The 14,884-nt window shown below is 31.6% G+C and overlaps 1 protein-coding gene across 1 annotated transcript in view; it reads right to left on the bottom strand.

Moving 5' to 3' along the window:
- LOC129225295 (AN1-type zinc finger protein 2A-like) overlaps nucleotides 1-14,601 on the bottom strand; it is a 37,443-nt gene extending 22,842 nt beyond the window's left edge. Inside the window, exons 1-4 of the mRNA XM_054859884.1 lie at nucleotides 14,369-14,601; nucleotides 11,509-11,551; nucleotides 9,187-9,370; nucleotides 1,589-1,633 (exon numbers count right to left, since the gene is read on the bottom strand). Of these exons, the coding sequence (XP_054715859.1) occupies nucleotides 1,589-1,633; nucleotides 9,187-9,370; nucleotides 11,509-11,551; nucleotides 14,369-14,423 (327 nt within the window). The 5' untranslated portion in view covers nucleotides 14,424-14,601. The remainder of the gene's footprint in view (nucleotides 1-1,588; nucleotides 1,634-9,186; nucleotides 9,371-11,508; nucleotides 11,552-14,368) is intronic.
- Nucleotides 14,602-14,884: the final 283 nt, after the last annotated feature.

The following is a 14,884-nucleotide window of genomic DNA, read 5'->3' as shown; positions in this document are numbered from 1 at the left end:
AGAAACAGCCCAGAGTAGCATTAACAGACAGATAATTCTAAATTAAAATTAGGACAACAGTACCGAAAAATCCTTCATACAATCTCAACGTTAGTCCCCGAAAAATCCTTACTTAAGTGAGGACCACTATCCAAAAAATCCTTATCAAAGTACGGAAAATGCTCCGTAAAAATTCCTATTAGGAATATGACAATAGATACCGAAACTCTTCATACGAAAAACATTTCTGAAAATTCCCTATTGGGGTAAGAACATCAGTTTCTAAAAATCCCTGCTAGAACAAGGCTTAGTTTTCAAAGTAGGTCAACAATCACTCTACAAATATCTATCAGGATAAGAAAAATAGTTCTAAAAATCCTTTCAGAATGAGTAAATATTTTAAAAGCATTATTAACGTTTTCTCATTTAAACCACATCAAAATTGGAACAATCGTTTCAAAAACCCTTTTGAATAAGCTCAGTACAGTTAACTCCCGATTCTGCAGATTGGGGTGGGACCGTAATCATGGATAATCCGCGAACTAGGTATAAACAATACTAGTCTTTACAATCAATAACAATTGCAAGAAGTTAAACTATAGTTAAAACAATAACAGTGTATGTAAAAAAGGCATGAAAAAGTCAAAAAAGGATCGATCATTATTGCAAACGGATTACACACATACACGAGTGAATCATGCAAACACATTACCTGCAACAGCAGGTTCCGCCAAAACGCACAGGGGAGGGGTGGAGAATTTTTTCAAGACTGGTCCAGTCATTTGCTAACATGCATAAGTAGTATAGATTGAAAATTCAGTAAATGGAATAGATCTAAAAGTCAGTAAGTAGTGTAGATCTGAAGCAGTATGAAGCGTAGATTTAAAAACTAGGTGTCACTAGTCTGATTTTTGTGATCTGTATTAAAATAGATTTTGGCATTTGTTAAGTTAAAATAGATGCATTTATATATGTTCAGTTAATCATCCCCAATTTGTTTTCTTTTTTTAAAGACCATAAATAATCTGCCTCACATATCTGTGGATAATCGGGAGTTTACTGTATTCTGTAAACATCCCCATTAGTATAACAATGTTAGTCCATCAAGGTAAGTCATTCCTAAATAATGTTAACGTCGTTAACAACATACCTAAAAATCCAGATTACATTAAAGTCAACAGTAAAAGTCTCCATTATTAGCACTGAAATCATTGAGTGTCTTCTGGCTGCAATAAAGTCTTCTGCTGGCAATTTTAAATCCCCCATTACAAGAAAAGCCTCAATGTAAAAGCAAGAATTTTGCTTAGTTCACATTCAAGCAAAAAAGGCAACAGATAATTTATTCAGCTGTTCCTTCTCAATGATTTTATGTGGTTAAATGAACAGAGTTTAATTATTTAATTAAAGAGGCATGCATTAAGAAATCATTTCCGACACTGAGAATTGGGAAGCATACTGGAGACAATGGGTTTTCTGGTAGCTAACAAAACTTTTACCATAGAAAAAGTAAGAATGCAAGAATGTTATTTATAACAAATTGCCAGATAATTGGCCATGATTACTTTAGTTCTTCTACAAGAATATAACTAAGTAGTAATGTATAACTTACCTCTTTCTGCCTGCAACCTTTTACAAAACATTTATTTGTGTAGATCTGAAAAGAAGAAAGACTGTTATTTCATTTTAACTAATTGATACTTGATTATAAATGTTTTTACATCAGCATAAATTTAACTTTAGTACATTGATTTTATTTAAAACATATTAGAGGGTCAATTTTTAGCAAAAAAATTTTCTTTTTAAATTCATTTTTCTCTTTTTCAGAAAATTTCATGCTTAATTATGCTGCCCTCCTAGCAAGAGAGGTCTTCCTCAAAAACAAAACTTTTGCCCTTGAGCATTTTTCTAAACTATTTTACATATTTATTGTGTTTCTTTAGAAAAAATATTTTTGATCTCTGCAATCGATATTTTTAAGATTTGGAACTAATAGTACACTAGTCTTAATTTCAGCAATTCTACCAACTACAGTTAAAAAATAGCTTAACCATTCTAAAAATTATATTTTTACAATTTTCAAGAGAAATATGTGACCTAAAAGAAAGACTAAACCCATAAAAGTGAATAGGCCTATTGTGTTCATTCACAAAAATGGTATGTTTAAAGTAAAAACATTTGTCTGCCGTTTTTTTCACAGTTAATTAAGTTATTAATTTTGACTAGTTGCAATACAGTCCGTTTTCGAAAGGTATAGGCAATTTTTCGCTTTAACTTTCTGATAGCCAGAAAAAAAGTCTTTGTGCAGTAGAAATACTATTCTAAACAATGGGGACCAAACCCCATTCGGATAATTAGTTCCAGAAAATGGTCTATTTAAAAAAAATAATTGAGTGTAAGTGTATTATGGTGGTCACAAGGTACATAGAGAAAAACTTTTTTCAACTAATCTTTTGTGGCCCCCCCCTCCCCCTAAAATGTGCCAATGAACTAGAAAACATGATTTGCAAACTTTCAGCTAAATCCGATAATATTAACACGTGTCACAAAGAGGCTAAAGTTATGAAAAAAAGCAATTTTTAGCAAAAAATCATAGTTTTTCATCTGTAAAACTAAAACTATTCATTCTAGAAACTTCATTCAGCTCTCATTTTATAGGGAATTTTATACTCTTAAAGTATAATTTCATTTAAATTCTTGTAAAAGTGTTGATTGAACATTATTCAGGATTTTCCAAGTCAGGTCGTAACTAATATCTCAAAATCGCGTAAAAAGAATGAATCATTAAAAAATAAATTGTATTAGTTCTTTTGGTTATTGGTTGTAACTCCTTTACAATGCTAAGTAATCAGAACAAAAACAGCAATATTATCAGAAATGTATACAGTATACAATGAAATCCCGTTACATCGAAATATCCGATTTAACAAAAAAAAATTTCAGCCCTGATTTGATTTCCATTACGTTGCTTGAACTTAATTACTACTAAAACCTCGTTGCGACTAAAATTTCTGGCAATTCGAAGTCCATTGTAACAGGATTTCACTGTACTATAGTTATATTTCTAAAACTCAAGGCTAAAACAAAACAACTGCGTGTAAAACTTTTGAAATTAGCAGTAGAGGCCATAAATATGGAAGGTTGCTTTATTCCTCGGTGATCAGAGCTAAGCAATAGTTTAAAAATCCCAGTCTTGTAAGGGCTTTCGACCCCCTAGAGAAAGGAAAAACTAGGATTCTCAAGAAAGTGGTCTGTGTTCTTAGACGGGGACTTGTTATAGGGCTTCTGCAGTGCAAAACTGCGTTTTGTGAGTGCAGTTGTTACAGAAAAATTTTTTGTATTTAGCAAATCTCTACCATACCTTAGAAGTTGGTTTAAAAGAAGATTTGATTTGCAAAATAGGTACGTCCACTAGTCCTTTACCAGATATTTTTCAAGAATTTCAGGATGAATGGTATAGATAAGAAGCAATCCAAAGCAAGTATAGAAGATAAAAAACAAAATAAGCAATCCTGGTGAAATTTCAAGCTTTCTTTTTGAGAAATAAAAACAGTAGCAGCCTAAGGATGACTACAAGGAATTCATTCAACTTTGCCAAACTTATTTAGGGAGTCTTTCCCCAAACAACGTAACTTTTTGAGTACCTGGTGCACCAGTTGGATGACTAAGGCCATATGAGGTAATGAGAAGCAAAGGGATGTAAGTGGACTTTTTAAAGTTCCTTATGAAACGCGTTACAGTTCAGATCCTAGGTAGGCTTTCATTGTGAACTTTCTTTTTTCTAAATCATACAATATAACAGCCCCTACCAGAGCTACTAGTACCATCTCTTGCCCCTAAGCAGAGTAGAGGTTCCCCTATTATTTGTAATGATTATCTTCAAAATTTTAATTCTGTCAATTACATCCCTTTGCTTCTCACTGCCTCATATACTCTTTAAAAATATATCTTTTCATGGGTCAGCTTTCCTTAATCGATTTAGAGATAAAACGTATTGAAGATATTTGCTTGTATGTCATCGATATTAATGGAAAGGTATGGTTTATTGTCTGCGCTCCAGCTTTGGCCCCCAACCAAGATCTACAGTTAGTGAAATCCTTGGTTCAATACTAGAGTACTTATGAAGATGATGTAGGCATAGAACTACATAAAATAATTAGCCATCTGTGGTCCTGAACTCAGAGAAGGTGGCATTTCCCTTTTTTTTGATGATACTTAAAAAAAAAGAAAGATCAAAACAAGGGAGGCTGCAAAATTAAAATACCAAGTAGGAGAAAATAAAGATGGTCGTGATGATAGGGATATAAAAGCACAACTCAATCTGAAAGAAGTTTACTTTATTGGACAAAGGAGCAGATTTTTCCATTTCTCCTAAAACTATTTAAGAGATTCAATTTTTTTAAAGAGATTTGAAATCGATACAAAGTTTTTAAATACTGATCTTGATGAATAGTGTAGAAACCAATATTATATTAAAATTAAAAAGATAGTAAACAGTTTTAGGGTTGTCAATGTCACAGCTGAAAGAGGTGTAAAACTAATTTCTAACTAACGACATTTTCTATTAGAAGTTATGTCTGAATGCAGGCACAGCTTTCCACATTCATCAAAATCTACCATATCAAAGCCGTTACCACTTTAACTTGTCAATGAAAAGTAATAACATAATGATGTATATCTTTTCAGTGTATGTTATTTAAACAGTGTAAGTAATAAAATGCATTAGATTTTTTTTTCCTCTTTTGTGGTTTAAGCTCTTTGCTTTCTCTTCTAAACAGCTTAGTTTCTTTATTTTTAATCAGCAATTTGTTGCATTTAAGTTTTAAAATACCTCCAAATGAAGCCTTTTTAATGGATAAATTAAAATTAACAAAGAGCAAATAAATGGAATTGAATATTGTAATGCTTTTAGGTCTTCGCATGGAAATTCCTTATTGATGATATCTTCCATAACCTGACCTGAATAATGCCAAGTACCATTCTGTAACTTTTATTTTAAAAAATTGATAAACATCCCATCACAAGAATAAAATTTCCTATAAAATGAGACCAGAACGAAGTAACTAGGATGAAAAGTTTTGGTTTTAAAGAGGAAAACTACGATTTTTTGCTAAAAATCGCAGTTTTTCGTAATTTTAGCTTCTTTGCGGCACATGTTAATAATATCGGATAAAGCTAAAACTTTGCAAATCATGTTTTCTATTCCATTGGCACATTTTAGGGACGTGCCGCGGAAGAAATTCAAAAATCAATTTTTTGTGACCACCCTAATGTGTATGTTACTTAGTTCTAAAATATTTTATTAAAAATGAAATAATAAAATAAAATTGCAAAACTACTAAATAATTATTTGAAAATGGGGTTGATTTTACAGTAAAAAAATTATTATTTAAAAATGAATAAATAGAAAAATGAAATAAAAATGAATTATAAAAAAATTCTAAACAAATTTTTAGAACTTATAAAAATTGAAAGTTTTAGGTTCTGTAATTCAAAGTGCTTTATTTATATTTTGAGTAAGACTTTTTTTAAAGCTAAAAAAATGATTTGCATTATAATCTGAAAATCAAAACTCACTATTGTAAACGTTTTCGCTATTGCTGTAATCGTTTGTTACAGTAAAGACAATATACTGTTGACAAAAAAGTAAAAAAGAAGGTACAAAGAGATCAGTGTCAACAACACTTGCCAAGTGGCATGAAATAGTTATCACAAAATATCTGCATAAAGATAGCCTTTGAAATAAAAATTTGATACACAAAATGACTTGAAATTAACATTGATTTGCCACAAAGAGTGTAAACATTCCTTTTGGAACAGTCAATCAAATCAAAAAAGTGAGGTGCACAATTTGATCACATAAGACTTGTATACCGTTGAACCTCCACACTTCAAAGTAGCAAATTTGTGGAAAACAATTCGATGTATAGAAATTTCGATATATAGAAGCGATCCTAACTTATCATTAATTGCTCTGAGTTAATATTAAAATTTAAGTTATTTCTTGTGTTTTAAACTTAATATCTAATTTACATGACAATCAGATTAAATGAAAGTTATTATGTTAGGAATTAATTTGAAACATTTACTGAGTGCTACATAGTTTCTAAAAAACCTACTGTATTTTCAGTTTCATGGTTTTGAGTGAAAGATTTTAGTAAGTTTCAATACTTTTGTTGCAGCTTACAAATTTCTTATAATAGTAGACACTCTAGTTTTAACAATGTAATCGAGAGAAATGTAAAAAATCAAAAAGAATGTATAAAACACAATTTAATTGGTGTAATTTTTACTGAAGCTAAAAGGTCCATTAATGATAATCAACGGACAAAAGGGACAGCTTGAAACTGATTTTACTGTATTGCTGGTTGCAACCAAGATGAAATAAACTTGTGGGAATTTTAGAACTCCAGAACAAAACAGTGACCTATACGCATACCCCTCCCAACACCAGCTTCCTTATGAGTTTTGTAGCGACCTTAAGTGGATTTCATTTTTTCTCCAACCTTCATTTTTCATGCGGCAAACAGTATAAAAGTGAAAAAATTTCCGAATATCTCGAAAAAAAAACATTTGATATACAGAGAGTTTTTCGAAAAATAGAATCAGTTTTTCTATATAATGGACTTGGAAATTTAATGAGAGTTCGATACATAGAAAATTTCGATATGTGGAAGTTCGATATATGGAGGTTTGAATGTATATACAAAATTAAAACTTTTTAAGACTAACTGTTTTTTGTGTTTTACTAAACTTAAATGAGAAAATAAAAACCAAAAAATTTAAAGGGGAGAATAACAAAAATATACATAGGGGAAAAGGGAGCACATGTGAGCACGGGGCACATGTGATCATGGTATGTTTTACTAGGAAAACATGAAGCAAAAAATCTTAGAAAATTCTCAAGTAATAGCAGTACCAGCTTTACTATTTAACCAAACTTCCAGAGCAAGGAGCCAGTTTATGCTCCTGTGGTGACAGCTTCTTTGTTTTAGCAGATGCTGATGTACTTTTATCACTGTCTTCTTTGTGTAAAAACATATTTTAAACTAACTAATAAGCTAAATTTAATTATTGCGAACCATTATAAGAACATTCATGTAAATTTATGCCAGTGTTTAAATTTTGTAATTAAATTAAAAATTCTATATTTTTGAAAATTAGTTCTGAGGTAGATGTCGGGGCACATGTGAACAGCTCCCATATTCTTTCCGCAAATATAAATATTAGTGTAGTCTTGTTGTAAGTGTTAAAAGAGATGTAGAGATTTATAATTATAGTTTTGCTGAAATCAGCTTGTAAATTTATTGTCAATTACAGGGTGGCGACAGGAACAGGAAAAAAAAGTTCCCTGACTTTTCCCTGATTAAGTTCACCAAATTTCCCTGATTTACGATGCCAATGATAATGGTTTCCTTTCTTTGCCCTACTGAAAGGCATTGCATATTAAATAAAATGCAGCATTTAAAACGGTTTAAGCTGTTAATTAAAATATTTTTTTGAAAAGATGCTCCTTTTTTTGGTAAAAATAGTTATTAAATTATCGACCGAGAAATATTATAGGAAATCTAAAACAAATACTTCACTTCCAGGAACCAGTTAACATAAGAATTCTAAGAGAACTTATTAAAACCACTCTTAAAGACATATCTAATCATGATAAAACTAAAAAATTTAAATGGAAATAATCTTGAACTGAACTTTCAAGTAGTATAATTGTTACTGCAAGAGTAGCAAGTGATAGTTAATGTATAGAAGTAATGTAGTTTTACTAACGTAAAAAATACTGCACCGTGTGCAGGTAAATGGCAGTATTTGCAGAAATTAGTTTTCAAGATATTTGATAATCTGAAGTAACAGGGAATAATAACATGGCAAAACAAAAAAAAAAAGTCAAAATTAATTTTAGCAATTAAATTAAAAATGCCAAGTGATAACTTTAAAGATTTTTTCAACATTAATTTAAAAAATAAAAATCCTTTCTTGAAATCGTGATATATTAGTATGCTAATTACTTCAAGACAATAATAAGTAAAAGCAAGGGAGCAAAGTCATTAATGACGGCTTTCTCTTTGCCTGTTGGGTTGTTTATTTTACATAGCATGGAATGCGTGAAGGAAAATTCAAGCTAAGTAAAATAAACAACTTTACAGACACAGAATCAATCTTAAAAAGCTCATCCTAAGATTGAATACTTTGACCTTGAGGAAAAAAGATGCACAAATATTCAGCAATGTATAATCGTACCTCATTAATTTTACTTTCTTAAAACAAATAATTGGCGAAAAATTCGTAGGGAACCAAAGTATTTCATTTTGCAAGGAAAAAAAATTTTTTTTTCTTCATTTGATCAATTTTCCCTGATTTTTTGTTATTTTTTCAAAATTCCCTGATATTTCCCTGATTTTTCCCTGAGTGATAAAGTTCCCTGACTTTTCCCTGATCTCCCTGATTTCCCTGATCTGTCGCCACCCTGAATTATTATTACATAATTACTAATTATTTATTTATTATTTTTTTAATTTGTTGATTACTAAACAGTTGGCTAAAAATTTAGTGGTATAGTATAATATTTGCACGGAAAATAAAGATAAAATATTTTCCTTTAACTAAAAATTTTTAATTAGAATTTAGAATTTTTTTTTTTTAATTCATCATCATATTCTGTATGAAACTTAAATGTACTATATAACAAGATTACACATAAAATATTCTTTGTATTGTTTAGTAGTCTTATAATATTTTTTCCTTGTCAATCTATTGATTAGAACATGCTATGAAACTTTCAATTTGAAAGTGAGCAAAGTTCTGTAGTTCAGAAAAAAATATATTCTTAATAACAGCTACTGTGCAATTCAAACTGACAGTATAGGTTGCAAGCCCTTGAATGTAATTAGTATATACATATATGCTTCATCATAACAAGTTTTTCTTTGAAATATGATGCTTGTCCTGCATTTTGCTTTCTGTTCACATGTGCCCCCTATGGGGGGCACATGTGAACAACTGAAGACATTTAAAAAAAATTCCATAAAGTGTAAAAATATTTTTTTTAAAAAATCAGAAAAAATTCCATGGCACAAAGAAAAGACTATTCAATCTGAGGACTCGTTTTCTGTGAGAAACTGAAAATATTTTCTGACAAATTAAGAAATGAAAAAAAAAGTTCACATGTGCCCCCTTTTTCCCTACATGATTTTATAACATTACCTTCCTTTGGGCGATCGCTGGATCAGCTTGACAGTCTCGATCAATATGTTGACCTACAGCAATGTCAGGCTGTTCCCCTCTTTTGGATGGAACAGGGTTGTTGCAGAGAGGACAAACAGGCACCTGTACATCTTTTTTATACGCATTTTTGCAAGAATGATTTAGGTAGTTGAAGTGATCTTTGCTGTAAAAGATTTGAAGATAAGCAAAAATGTTTTAAACATTTTCTTTAATTTAAAAAAAAAAAAGTTTTCTTTTTCATACAAAAGAAAATAATAACAACAAAATAAATACATCAAATCTACGTTCGTTGAGTAAATGTTTTCTCATCTTTTTTTAAAAAAAATACAAATGATTGAAGAAACAATAAGATTTAAATGAGCGTTTACGATATACGAGGCAGTACACTCTTATTAATGTTCCTAAAAAAAGGTACTTATGTTTTCTCCAATTGTTACTTTCACTAGTCTACTTGGTTTTTCAAGACTCCAACCTAAGAATTTTTTTGAAATTACCATAGTTTTATTGTAAGGTACAATTGTGCATAACTTAGAAGACAATATTTTTTCATACAGTAATTCTAAAATCAATATATTCACATTATAAATAGTTATAGGCCAATATATTGAAGCTTAGGCGTGTCGCGGAAGCTTCGTTCCATCTCTAGACTCAATATTATTTTTATGCATATTTTATGTTTTTTCTTTCTTACAATCTTATTAACAATTTTTCTGCTACAATTAATATGTGATTTAATCGCATCCCTTTCAACATTGATAAAATTTTAATGTGTATTACTTACTATTTCAGTATGCTTTTGTGTCATATCATGTCAAGTGCTATTCATATTTAGTAAACAAAAGATTAGTAATTCCACATTTTCATTAAGTTTACTTAGTGGCCAATTCATTACCTTCGATGGCCCATTCAGTCCCAAGGGTCCTGATGAATGGGCGAAATTTCATTTTCTAATCCAACTTTTATGAATTTTTTATGTAAATAAGCAAAGTAACTAAAGAGCCCATTATGAGCTTAAAAAAAATTTCTAGAAAAAATTACAAAAATTAAAATTAAAAATTGGACCATTCATTACCATCATCCCCTACAGGAACTATTAAAGACCTGTTTCAGATTTTGCCAGTTTCTGCCACTGGTAGTGCAAAAACCAGCTTTTACCGACAAAAAGTCAAACTTGGGGAAAGGAAAAAAATACTAAATTTTAAGAGAAACTAGTCAGGAATGTACCATTTTTAGTCCCTGGGGTGACCTGGCAATAGGGATTTTGACAAAATCTGGGCATAAATATATAGAGCCACAGCATCTCTGAAATTGGAGCCAGAGCTACAAGTAGGAGCACTCAGATGGAGGATCACCGACTATCTGCCACCCTCCGAGAAAAAATCCAGAACATTTTTTTTATCCAGATGATTTTAACGGAAAATAAAATCAAACAGGACACCTATCCTCTTTACTTTAACAATATGAAATTAGTAATGAATTTCATATCAATTGAACATACTTTCATTTAGTAAAGATTACTTGTATTGCTTTCTTTAAAAGTTTGGAAATAACATTTATTCATCTTAAAAAACGAATGAAGCAAAACAGCATGAACTGACTGAACGAGAAAATGATAAACGGCGCCGAAATCGTTCCCTTAGTTGCCTGCCCCGATGCTCGCTTTGATTGGATGCCAAAGAAGTCATGCACTGTATCACTGAGTGATGTCATAATTTTGTCTCACGTCTTCTGTGATTCTCCAACAGCAACCTCTCCTTGGCTGCTTGGTCTAAAACCTGGTGCCATATTCTGCAAAAGTGATGTTAGTGCAAAAATTGGCAAGATACAATTTTTTTCCCCAACAAAACATAAAAAATATGGAAGATTTTGCTCATAGTCGAAAAAATGGAAAAGGACATGAAAATCCGTAAAACTTCCGGGAAATCTGGAAGGGTTGGCAGGTATGTATGTCACTGTGACCTCTCAAACATTTCCTTATTCGACATATTTCGTGTGATGATTCGGCAGATTCTGTCAGATGTTCACCAAAATCTGGAGCTCCATTAGGCAAATTGAGATTTCCACTCCCCTGAAAATTTTCTTAGAGGCACCCCTATCTACAGAGGATAGCTAGGGATTATCTAGGAGCAGAGCTGGTGCCATAGCATCCAATTGTTTTTATTTTTTTTAATCTTAGGTCATTCTCTGTTCTGGATAAAAACTGGCAGCCTTAAACAAACAAATAAAATGTATACAGAATTTCTGATTTTTTAAAATAAGTTGTAAATAAAAAAAAAGAAGTTTCAACTAATATGAACTCACCAAAAGATTTCAGAACAGGCATCACATTTCATGGGCAAAAAATCTATAACATATTCATAGAAAAATAAGTTGAAATAAAACATTTTAAATACCACACATTAAGCATAAAATTAAATTATAAAATTTACTTCTTTTAAACAAATAAATCAAAAGTTAGGCAAACTTTATCCTCATTTTCAAATAGAAATGGATAAAAAGTAAAGCCCTCAACCCCCAAAGTAAAACCCCCTTAATGCAATGATTTAACTTGCAGCTTTCAAGAATGTTTAAAAGTCATCCTTGATCTTTATAAGCATACCTGCAATTCAGTTAAACAAAATTTTTCGGAACATTTTAAGAAACTCCACGAGGATCGGTGTAGAGAACTAGATTTAAGCTGTTCAGAAATCTTTGCTTTAGCACCTGTATTTTTTATAAGTTCTGTAATAGTGGGTTGTTGGCTCAAGGTCTTTTGGGAATACTTTTCTAACTCTTATTTAGGTACAGATGCGATATACCCCCCCCCCCCCCCATTTGGCGACATCCGATTTTTTGCACAAAATTGAAATATTTTTCTCGCCGATGAGGCGATAAATTTTTAAGCATGGCATCCCTGGTGAAACTAACCTGTGGTTGGCAACGGGAAGGCAAACTTGTTCGAACTTGTTTACTTGGGTTCTTTACTTGGTTTTACGCAGGAGAGATACGTGTTGTTTTGTGCAATATACCTTACAGGAATGCTTATTTTGTGTTAGTTTAGATTCAGTAGTGTTTTGAAGTAAAAACATTAGAAAATGCCAGTTTCTTCAAACTTGAAGGTTAATTAAAAGTTAACTCCAACGTGGTGTGTATCTGTAACGCGCCATTGTCAGATGATGTTTTGTTTTGGACTGAGTGTGAGGATTTATACCATAAAAAGGTAAGTTCTTTATTTTAGAATTCACATAAAAATTCTCACTTCGGAAATTCTTTGTTTTTTACAAATCCTTGAGGGGTTCTTGTAGCTTTTAACTTTATTTTTACTGTATGTTAATTAATTTTACAAAAATAGTTCGGTTATTTTGTTCTAAAAGTTAATTCTTATCGATGCCACAAATTATTTAGACATTAACGTGCCTCCTTTAGGTACTAAATTTTATGTTAACAACTGAAAGTTCTTTCGGTTGTACTCTTAAAAATGCTGAATTTTATTAATAAATCTGCACAATAATGGTGCATATTTCACACTTAAAACTGTGTCATTATTGTACACTGAACGGAAGGAGCCACCCTTGGGTGTACTTACACATGAATATGCATAATATACATAAATATACATAATTGTGACCATACTCCGACTGTAATGTATATTAACAGCCGGAGGGATAACGGACCGAGCGGAGCGAGGTCCTGGCGAGCCAGAGGTCTCATAGTACTTTCGTAATGAGACCGAGGCAGGGCCGGCGAGCCGAGGTCTCATTACGAAAGTACTATGAGACCGAGGGCTCGTATCCCGGAGAAATGATGAAAAAACAATTAATACATTAATTTCGACTTGTAATTAATACAATTTCTTTCATTGTATTTTAATATGTTTACGAAAAACCCCGGCCCCGTACGTTTTTGAAGCATATATTCGTGATGTTTTTTGTTCGTGATGTATGTAGTTTTTATATATATTGTGTTCTGAAGTGCTTTGATCATGTTTTTTTACCTGATTTTTTCCTGTTGGCGCTAAAAAAGCATCGCTAAGAATGATGTATGACATATGTCGTCATACATCGTTTTCTTGGCGACGCTTTCTTGGCGCCAACAGGAAAAAGTCGCCAAGGGTGGGGTATATCACATCAGTTCCCTTATTTATCCCTCCTCATCTGACCGTATTTTGCATTTATTACTGGTCAATTTATTATCGCCTGAAATATATATATTTCTTTGTGCTATTTAATTACTTATTGGCTGCACAATTTATAGGTTTTTTCTTTTTTTTCCGTAAAGGCAACGACAATAGAAATTTTATTAGAATAGAGGACATGTTTTGGTGGAATATGGATGTTTTTCTCACCCCTTCATAGTAAAAATTATTGTTTTATATTTTTATGTCAATAATTGCTATTTACTTATTTCCTATTTATTCAAAATTTTTCTCAGAAATTTTTTCTGCAAAAACTGATCAAAGTTATTTGATTACCCGAGGAAATTATTTGATAGTGGGGATCTTTAACATTGCATCAGTGGGAAAATATTCGGTTCTGGGAGGTTTTGTTTATATAAGCATGTTATTCCTTTATCCGTTACTCGATTAAACGGGGCTTACAGCATGTGAAATTTTTTTATAAAAAAAATATATACATAAAAGTAAATGCTGCTTCACAAAAAAATACTACAGCGGATAAGAATGTTCTATGGGAAAAAATTTAAGAGGATACCTCACTCAGAAATGCTCTTACAAATGGAAGATTTAAAAGAAGTTACACCTCAGTGAACACCTTTAAATTATCTCATCAGTTTTTAAGCAAGATTGTTTTAAAAATAAGTATTTCCCTAGTTGCAGAGAAGAGAAAAAAAATCTTTAGATTTTTTTTAATTTCAATTATATTCTTTAGAAGAAAAAAAAAATCAATATTCGAAACTTACCTAAACAATTATCTGGTATGAATTCGCTGAGTGGGAAAAATTTACAAAGAGGAAAAAGTAACTAATAATAATTTTTAAATCACACACACAGACACACATATATTTCCTTCTCATACACATACTATGCATTGAAAAAAACATAAATATGTCAAATTAACTGAAAAGTGACTAAGTCGAATATCACACATATTTTTATGAAAAAAATAAATTTGCTTGAATTTTAACAAGATATAAAGAGTTTTTTGAACCTAAGAATTCAACGTACCTAACATATTACAAGTTGTTACAGAACAATGTTTGCCCAAGTCAGGAAACTCCATGTTTTCAGGGTATGAAACAAGCCTAAGCAGTATGAGTACTGGACCTAAAAGAGTATCAGTTTCTCAACTTCAGAAACATAGATCAAGTTTGAGAAAAAGAGCACAGTCACTCCATTTCTGATTCATATATTTGCATGAAATCCTGCAATATATGCATGACACAATATTTTTACATGGCAATTTCGTAAACAACTGAGTTGAATTGTCTAACTCCTGCTTTAAGTCACTCTTAGCCGTCGCGGTTAGGGATATGGGTGTGTTCGCAAGAGCAGCCGGTTGGTCAATTTGATGACGTCATTGATTAATTTGATGACGTCATAGTGAATGATTCATACATGCGTCTTTCCAAAATGCGGGCATCTGAGGAGCACGCGGTCGCCAAACAGCATTTGGGCTACGCCTGTAGAGCTTTTCCCGGCAGCTGGAAAACCCGTTCAAGGGTTGCACTGCAACTTTGCAAT

The sequence above is a fragment of the Uloborus diversus genome, chromosome 6, assembly GCF_026930045.1.
Source record: "Uloborus diversus isolate 005 chromosome 6, Udiv.v.3.1, whole genome shotgun sequence".
Taxonomy (NCBI): Eukaryota; Metazoa; Arthropoda; class Arachnida; order Araneae; family Uloboridae; genus Uloborus; species Uloborus diversus.
Note: the sequence above shows the minus strand (reverse complement) of the source record. Positions and strands in the feature narration are given on the sequence as shown.